Source organism: Columba livia, chromosome 8 (genome assembly GCF_036013475.1).
Source record: "Columba livia isolate bColLiv1 breed racing homer chromosome 8, bColLiv1.pat.W.v2, whole genome shotgun sequence".
NCBI classification, from domain to species: domain Eukaryota; kingdom Metazoa; phylum Chordata; class Aves; order Columbiformes; family Columbidae; genus Columba; species Columba livia.
In genome coordinates, this window is record NC_088609.1 from 20,151,219 (window position 1) to 20,160,610 (window position 9,392).

General features: G+C 36.5%; 1 protein-coding gene across 5 annotated transcripts in view; it reads left to right on the forward strand.

The window, feature by feature from the left end:
• Window positions 1-3,586, forward strand: part of VAV3 (vav guanine nucleotide exchange factor 3) — a 170,561-nt gene extending 166,975 nt beyond the window's left edge. For all 5 annotated transcript variants that reach the window (XM_065072455.1, XM_065072454.1, XM_065072456.1 and 2 more), the window contains one exon: window positions 1,040-3,586. In XM_065072455.1, the coding sequence (XP_064928527.1) occupies window positions 1,040-1,081 (42 nt within the window). In that variant the 3' untranslated portion in view covers window positions 1,082-3,586. The remainder of the gene's footprint in view (window positions 1-1,039) is intronic.
• Window positions 3,587-9,392: the final 5,806 nt, after the last annotated feature.

Here is a 9,392-nt window from a genome sequence, read left to right on the forward strand (position 1 = left end):
AGTTGAGTTGATGTCCAGATTTACTGCTTTATGCAATGTGGAGAAATGTTTTTTTTTTTTTTTTTATGTACAGCAGCCTGGTTATGATATAAATTGAGATGGTCAATTAGACAAGAACCAGGGAAGCAGAAGAAACAGTGGTCATCTTAAATACATTTTACATGTGAAGAAAGCTCAGCATCTCATTCTAATGGAGCTATCCACATCCTAAAGGACAACTTGTTATATACTAGCACTCTTTCAGATTGCTTTCACAGCCGAGACCTGAGATCATAAGACCACCTCTGAGCATATTTTAGGAAGGTAGTCTAAAACAAAGTTTATGCAGTTGCTCCTTCCAGTCATGCTCTAGGTTTGGTTTTGAGGTCTTCCGTGAGTGTTAAATTGACTTAGGTATAAAGAAGTCTAAGTGAAAAACCTACAGTGAATGGATAAGAAAATAAGAAATATGACATTGCTTTCCTGTATGTCTTAATATAATCCTTATTTGATCCATCGTTAATTTCAGAATGGAGATCACATTATAACTTATGAAGTGTAAAACACTGGACTCTGCTTTCCAGTTCTGTCTTATTTAAAACTCCTGTTGGTGGCAATGGGATTTAACTCCATGTAATGCAATCAAATAAGTCCTTATTTCCTTTGTAAGAGGATTCCCTGGACCTGACTGAAGCCTGTTAAATATTTAACTGCTTATTCAAAAAAATAGCAGCATCCTGCCTGTAGTAAAACTACTTCTGCTCTTTTTATTTCCTGGCTTTTTTTTTTTTTCCTGAATGCTTAGGCTTCCAATTTGGGCAAAAGCTTTTTTCATTTGTTTGTTTTTTTGGGAGGCGGGGAGGATTTTATCTGCAAGTCATCATATCTGCAACTTAATCTTTGATTTTAGGGTACTTTCCCTAACTGTGGCAGTTCAGTCAAGTTTGTCGTTGTAATCTTATATTTACTGAACAGGTCCATTCTTGTTTTGCCTGGTTCAGCCATTTGAAAAAAAATGTTCATCTCATGTATTATTTTGTTCTGCTTTTCCTCTTTTTAGGTGGGCTGGTTTCCATCAACTTACGTTGAAGAAGACGAATGAATTAAAACTTTCCTCTGCTGACGAGCATTTTCAGGGATTGTAAAAATTTAATATCTTCGAAGTGTTACTGGTCTTGTTAAGTGTTTAAACAGCAGCATTTTTGTCTGTCTGAACCTTCCAGTCTTAATCTTGGGATTTATACAGAAGTTTGTGCTGACAGATTATTACCTTGCCCAGAGCTGTGCAAGAAACAACCTGCCGATTTGCCACCACTGGGGATCAGTTCAAAGTCCAACCTCACCTTCCCAGAAGATCTCTGGAAAACAAATTTCTTTATGCTCCTTTTCCTTTCACCCCCTACTACACTGCAAATAGTAGCTGTGGCTGAATATTTATTAAGTCTCTTTTCTTCTAGCTAATGTCTGTGATGGTACAAGGAGATGAAGGTTTATTACTCCTTATCACTGAATGCAGAAAACAGTGTTCAGTCATTCCAGTGGGCATAGTCAGTAGACTTTGTCTCGAAACATCAAACTACTTTACTTATCACCTTACAAACAGTTTTAGACTCACAAAAACATTCTGAAGGAAATATGAATGTAGTAAACGTGAGTAGCATTTATGCATATATAATTAGTTAACTGACTACTTTGAGGTCCTACCTAAATCTTCTAACAATTTGTTTAAAAACAGCATTTAAAAAGATGTAGTGATGTGGTTTTGCTTGAAAAAGCATCCACAAAGTGGAATTGTGAAATCCTTTTTTGTCATCCCAAAGGCTTTTTGTGTGAGTTTTTTTCATTTAAGCAGCTGACCGTGAAAGTGCGATTGAGGATAGTCATGACAAGATGAGTTTTAAAATTTTGAGCATTAACATTAAATATTGTATTCTAGAGGAGAATGTACTAATGCAAGATAATGTCTCTTCTTAAGAACAAAACTGCTTATCTTGACTCTTGATTGATTCAGGTGAACTTTAATGCTTCCAACTCTGAGTTGCTTTTTCAGAGTTAGACAGGAGTTTCTGTTGGCTTTTGTGCTTTTATGAGACAATGCAAGGGAAACTTCCAGACTTCTTTGTGCCCTTTCCTCTCTTGTTCCTTGGGACGTTAACAGCAGTGCAATGAGTGAGTGGTCTTGTTGCAGTGTTATGCATATCCACAAGGGAAAATGTGTCTAGATTAGCTAGCTTAAAACATCAGGCCTTGTAAAATGGTGTCCACCCATTGATGAGGCAGTGTATTAATATATTTATGGAGGGTCGGAAATGCTGTAGTTATAAGTGAAAATAGATGTGGGTGATGTCTTCAGATATGCAGGTTTGACTATTTAGATAATGTCCTACCTGGCTTGAAAACTTCTAAGAAAATAAAGCTCTGAAATGCATTTTCTTTCTAGGGTAACATTGGCCAATCAGGAAAGTTAATTTATCATGTCTCACCTCCTATCTTTTGCTTTTCCCTCTCCAGTTTTCACATAGGCAATTACTGTGCATAGACACTGCACGATTTAACGCTGCAGTTTTTCCCACTCTACAAGTAACCTAACATCCACTGTTCATCCACAGAGCAGAATCTTGCAGTGCACATTTCAGATTCCTTTTGGCTGTCCCCAGTGTTCTTTGTTTCTTTCTGGCCTCCTGGCCATTGGGAAGAACCAAGCATAGCACAGAGGATTCACAGTAATCCCCTTCATCTCTGCAACCTTCTTACCCATCTGTTACACCTGGCACACACTGGTGACCAGGTGAAAGAGAGGATTTTCTAGTTAGAAATCCTCCAATTGTGAGATTCAGGGTTGCAGATGAAATTCTGCTGATGCTCTAACTTTTCAAGAATTTACCTCAAAATTATGTAAACTGTGATTGTGTTGAGTATATTACTTGACAGAACAATTGAGAGCATTTGTAAATATGTATATTATGCATAAAACATATGTTGTAAATGGTGTGTGCAGCAGTGTAGACTAGGGTATACTGTTGTTGATCATGTTTTGCCATGCAGTTTTATTGTCTGTTGTGAGCCTGATCCGATATTCCTTAAGTAGGCAAAGTTGATTCTTTCACAGTTTTGCCTGCTCAAGGGGTAGAGGAATAGGCTCTAGGCCTGTGAAGTGTTTAGTGCTTTGCTGTCATATAGTTCTGAGAAGAGGCAGTTCAATTCAATATGAGTTGAGATATACATCAGTCATTTTCAACAGCTTGGCTTTAGAATAATTTTGAGTAGTTTCTCCATCCTAAAGCTGCTGTAAAGCTTCTAAGCAATTCCCGAGTCCAGTAATCAGCCTTTGAGAAGAATGGAAGCCATAGCTAAATTTACTTCTGTGGATATATTAACACGTCGTTGTCTGTGTTTAATGCCCTATATTGGTTAAGTTAATGCTGCATCTTAAACTATATTTTGAGTACCAAAGACTTCCTAAATATCTGGAGTGTCTCTTTCATGTGCTGCTTTTGCCTGTATGGAAGTTTTGTTGTCATGCAATAATGGAGTTACAGTACTTTAATTTGTACTATTTTGTAAATATGTTAAATATAATAAACTGGTTAATTTTTTTTTTGTTTAATGGTATGTGTCCAAATGCGTAGCTGGCTAGTATCAAGGTTGTGCTTTTGTTGTCTAACTGCCTTCTCATTGTGAGGAGGAGTGGATAATGTTCTGTTCTGGTTTCCCAGATTTCTATAATCCTTGTTTAGCTGTAAAACTGAGCTGTCAATATAAATAGGATAGTATAGCTTTGCTTGAGAGCCTTTTATTCTCAGGATACTTTGACTTCTGCCACATCCAGGAAGGTGGTGTGGGGTTTTTTTGTTTTTTAGCCATAGAGAACATTGTGCAATAGGTCTGTATATATAACCAACAGTATACTGTTGATTTTTGTCTGTCAAAGATGACACTCGTAGTTTTTCGATTGAAAAAAAAGTTGTTCTTAAAAAGTTTCCTTTTATGTGTCATATTTCATAGCAATGTCCTTTCTCTTCCATCTTCTGCTTTGCTCCCCTGTCATTTGTGAATTAACATACAGATTCAGATTGAATTGAGCTCAAATATTAAAATATAGTCTATGTCTAATTTCATGGGCTACTTTATAACCTTTTTGTGGTAATGCCTTCATGCATTTTTTTACAATATAACATTCATTATTAATATATTTATAAAAATATTTCTGGACAGGTAAATTAATTCAGCAAGGTCAGTGATGATACAATTGCAGTGTTGTTTCTTTGTGTCCCTTCTGGTTTTCAGTAGCAGAGATTTTCTTGTGGAACTGCCCTTCTAACAGATAATGGTTACATTTAATGATGCATTTACACATCTCTGCAGATGTAAGGCATAATTTTCCTGTCACCCATGAACATATCACATAACTAAGAGTCACATCTAATGCAAGATGCAAAAGTGTTTCTTAATTAAATTGTCATGTTAACAATATCACACTCAGTCACAGACGTTCTCTTTCCCCTTATATGTGAGATGTGTATCCTCTGATGGGTGAGAAATTGAGAAAGCACTATAATTAGGGCATAAGAACCACTTGTGACTGTGTTCTGAATATTTTTTTCAGTTGTAAGTCTTGGAAGCTTATTTCCAAATCCGAACTTGGAAAAAAAAAAAAAGAATCTAACTTTAATAATGAAAATTATGCCAAGCAAGATATCTTTCTTCATGGCCTCATAGGCAAACTCTAGATGCTTATGAAGAAACAGGTTGATTCTCAAGGTTTCAGCAGTTGCTAAAGGCAAGAGAGGTGCTGTACAGAAAAAAGTGGGGCTTGTTTTCACAAAATACTGGATGCAGGTTTTGTTCTGTTTACTTTGTTCAGTGCAAAAATGATTGTTTCTGTTTGGTAATCAGTACTACCAAAACTTTAGCAAATATGCAATTTATGCTCTAGTGCTGTCATACGGTTTCACCAACTGTATTGATACTGCAGTAAATTAACTCCTGTCTTGTTGCTACAATCTGTGCTGCCAAGAGCCTTACATTACTATTTTATCCAAAATTCAAGAAGTTCTGCTCAGAGATCACTGCTTATTCCATTTGAGTGATGGAGGGAAGCACTCCCTCCTCTCCATTTTGTTGCTGAGCATGACATTATATTAATACGACATGGAGTATCTCCTTAGATAGCTTGGGTCATCTATCTGGTTGTGTCCCCTCTCAACTTACATTCACTGAGCAGGGAGGGCACAGAGTAAGAAACATAGAAGGCCTTCGTGCTGTGCAACCCTGTTTAGCAACAGCTAAAACATCAGTGTGTTGTCAGCACTGTTTTTGTTGCAGATCTAAACCACAGCACTGTAAGAGCTGGTGTGAAGAAAGGTAACACCATCTCGGCCAGACCCAGTGTAGCAGGCGTAAAGGTAAAGTGACAGCAGAGGTCCTGTGTGTATATGTATTGCGTGGGGCTTTAGCAACCCACAGTAGTAGCTGTTCTCATGAAATTCAGGTAAGGTCATCACTGGCATATACAGCTTTGAATCTTGGAATGTCTTTGTTTAAGAGAAAGAAGTTAACACGTTGCCTAACCTTTCTTAAAATTTGCCATGGAATTTTAGCTTTTACCTAGATATCCACTATATGGAGGAAGGGTAGTTTTGAGTATTTTTAACTTTGTGAAGCTGTGAGACAAGATGTTAATGATATCCACATTTTCACAAACTGCTGAAATGTATGATGCATGCATGATTAGCTAATAGAAATATAGAAGAGACTAAGAATCAGAAATTGACTGCAGAAGGGTGATTCATTGCATTATCTTAGCAAATTCCTTTTAAGAACAGAGCCGTTTGTTTTTATAGCAAATGAGATTTGGGTTTCTAATTTAGTTTTATAATTCCTGATCTGCTGCAGTGTATTCTGTCCATTCATTATAAGAATCTCGGCTGCTTACATGACTGTAAAGTTAGATTTCATTTAATAAGCTTCCTGAAGTGTTTAAGTTATTGGTGACTTTTTCTGGGTTACATTTTTTTACCTGGTAATGTGCTTTTCAGAAAATATATGAGTTCATTTTTAAAATGTTGCAATCTGACCTTAAGTAAACTCATAGTTACAACAAATGGCGTGTTTGGAGGTGGCTGATTGCCAAGGGGCATGAGGCTGGTTTGCTTCCTTCAGAACTCTGTTTTCTTGTATTAATAAAATAATACGTGGCTTTAGGAAGAACAGAAATAAAGATCATAGAACAAGTAGTAAGATGTTAATACTATACCATATATGTTAGAAACAGCCTGGTGTGTGGTAAATTTTCTAAATGCTCGCCCAAAATTTGTAATGTCTATTGATAGCATTGGATGGGAAACAGAAATTCTCTAATGCTTCTGTATGGGAAAACTTTGCTAATACAGTACAGGGATCAAGAACCCTTGGACTTGGTCCCAGTCCTATCAGATAACTCTAAAAATCTGTCTTCAGTTAGTAGCATTTTTTCCCAAAGCAGTTAAAAGGTTTCCTCAAGGAGATGCAATGTTGTTCCTAGGATTATAATTCTTACTCATGCCTAAGTCTAATGGAAATAGGTATAATTGAAGGAACCTTTTTCTCTGGTAGTTTTAATATGATCAGTGTCCCTGTAGCTTGGAAGCTATTAATAATGTGGAATATGCCAGGAGACCCTCACTCTACTAAGTTACAAGGTGATGTACAAACATATTTTCTACCATTTCTCCCAGATTTTTTTTTTTTTTAAATCCTGAGTTTTTCACTTCCCCATGCTGTCAAGTGCTATTTAAAGTTGGTATCTCAGAAAAGCCAGTTAAATACAGTGTGAACACAGTGGCTTGGGAGCTTTTTCTCCTTTGCTTCCCTACTGCTTAAGATAGACTCAGGGTGGCTGTAACAATGGTATAGAAAACTTTTTGTTTTAATGTAAGAGAGGGAAGTCCCAAACTCAGGGGAATTTGTAGGCTGGTTTTATTTTATCAATTTGATGTGTTTCTGAATATAGCTTCATTAAACTTGGACTACCTTGTGTTTGTGACGGATGAAAGATTAAATTTGCTAGAACTATGTGTTCTGTAATGTTTTGGGTGTGACGCTTCAATGTCATATAATTTGAGTGTTTTGGCTGAAAGAACACTTGAATGTACATGGTAAAAGGGAGGCTTGTTTTAATTCGTTCTCTCTCTTTTTTCTTCCAAATCACAAAGACTGCTCTAAAATTCAACTGAGGTGTGGTATCAGTTAACATGCGCAATCCCTGAAGTATACTGAAGTATATAAATCGTCAGCAATGCTAATGTGGATAGAAGAAAAATACAGGCAGATCATGGAAACAATCATATATGATTTTTGTTTTGGTAAAACTAATTTTTATAGTTGAGGGAAGGGCAGAATGAGATTTCACCTATCATATCAACTGCTCTGTTCCCAAGGACAATTCCAAGTAGAGGATGCAATAGCAGGTCTTCTCTTAATATTTCATTGTAAAAGAGCAGTTTATTGTTTCTACAATTGTGTAGCAGTGTAAGCGTATCCAGTATGATCAGGTGAAAACACAAATCAGAAGCTTAAGAGGCAGATTGCTCTCCAAATCAGTATGGCACTGTGACTTTTTCCAGAGAGTAGGTTGTGGAATATCAAGCACAGGTAGTCAAAACAAATTCTAGATACAGCTTTTCAGTCTTTGCAACTTTGATTCACACTCTGGAGGAACATAATTTTTTTTCCTGCTTTCTTCTGAACATGGGAATGTGGGCTTAGTCTTCCTGGCACCAGAATCTCATTGCAGCTCCTCAGATTTATACAATAAGACTAGATGCACAAACCCATTCTTATTTTGTATCTGCTGGGACATGCTAGTAAACACTTGTATACAAGAAATTTCTATGGAAAATATTTTTGATCACATTTTTTCTTTTGCCTGTTATCCCAAAGAGCTGTATGGGGTTTGAAAAAAAGGAGCTTCCAAAAGCAGTGATTCCCTGCATGCACATTCTTCACTTGCAAATCTCTGAGGGTCTCAGTCTCTCTATAGGGAGAGTTTCATACTGTGCTCAGGGATGTCCATTTCAGATGTGACCTTTCCCTCAACAAACAAGTTCTTGACAGACACTACATTTTCTTGTCTAGAAAATATATTTAAAATATTTTCACATTATGTTATGTTAGCATGGGCTGTGAGTGGACTGGAGGATAGATACTGATAAATCGGTAATTTAGAAAAGAGGATGCAATTAAATAAGAGTATCTGTGAAGTTGTATTTACAGGTGGAAAGAGTTGCCTATACCAGTTAAGAGTGGACAACTTTCTGTCTAAGCAGCAGTGCTGTATTAAAGGACTGAGGGAGAAAAGTAAAAGCAAATAATGGATAGAACATGAGTTCCCAGGATTTTACTGTGAAGAAGGTAAATACTGTCTTGGTGTACAGTAATAGAAACATCATTTATAAAATAAGAAGTAATCATTTAGTTCACTTCTAAAAAGGCTTCAGCTGAAGCACTTTGTCCAGCTTTGGGCACTAAATTTTGTGTAAGATATAATTTCATTGAAAATATTCCTGAAGCTGCAAACAAGGAAGTATGAAGAAACTGGAGCTGTTTGAACTGAATTACAGAGCAGGCTAAAACACGTTTTAACTGCATCAAGGAGATTTAGTCTTAACGGAAGTTTTCTGAATATCAAGCTACCTAGACGCAAAACTGTCTGGAGAAATTGTAGAATCTTCACCACTGGAGGTTATTAGATATGGTTAGCTAAACGTGTGTCGGGGGTGGTTTATCTGTAGTTAAAGATGCTCAAGATACATAACACATGTTATTTTGGAGCTCCTGCTGTACTACCTTTCTGTAATTGCCTTTCAGCTGTTCAGTGCTTCAATCAACTCCTGGTGTTTGCCAAAATCCCATAGAAATGTTATACCAACATAGAGAGGAAAGATATACAGAAGGTAATAAGAGGAACATCTAACATAGAGGTAGCAGCTTGCTAAATATGTGAATAGTTTGGATGTTTGCAAACTAAAACAGTTTCTTCAGGAGATGGCTCATATTTAGCTCACAGTAGTGTAAAAAACACAGTCTTAAGAGTTGGTTCACAGTGGGATGTATGAGCTAAACAGCATTGTTACAGTTTATAAGTTTATTTTTAATAGAACATACTGTTGCTGCAACATATGCAGTGTTGTCAAAATCCAAACTTTCCTTAAATATGCATTGATTTCAGGGAATGTTAACAAGGAAGGCAGCTTGAGTGTCATGTCTTTCTACTCTATTTCTAACATGAAGAATGGAAGATCTGAGAAATAAATTACTTTGCTTCAAACATTCTTCCCTCAAATCATCAGAAACTAGATTTTTATGAAACAAAACCAGTTCATTTAGTACTCTTGCAGAATTTGCAGGAGTACTATAATATTAGAATTTGTCCT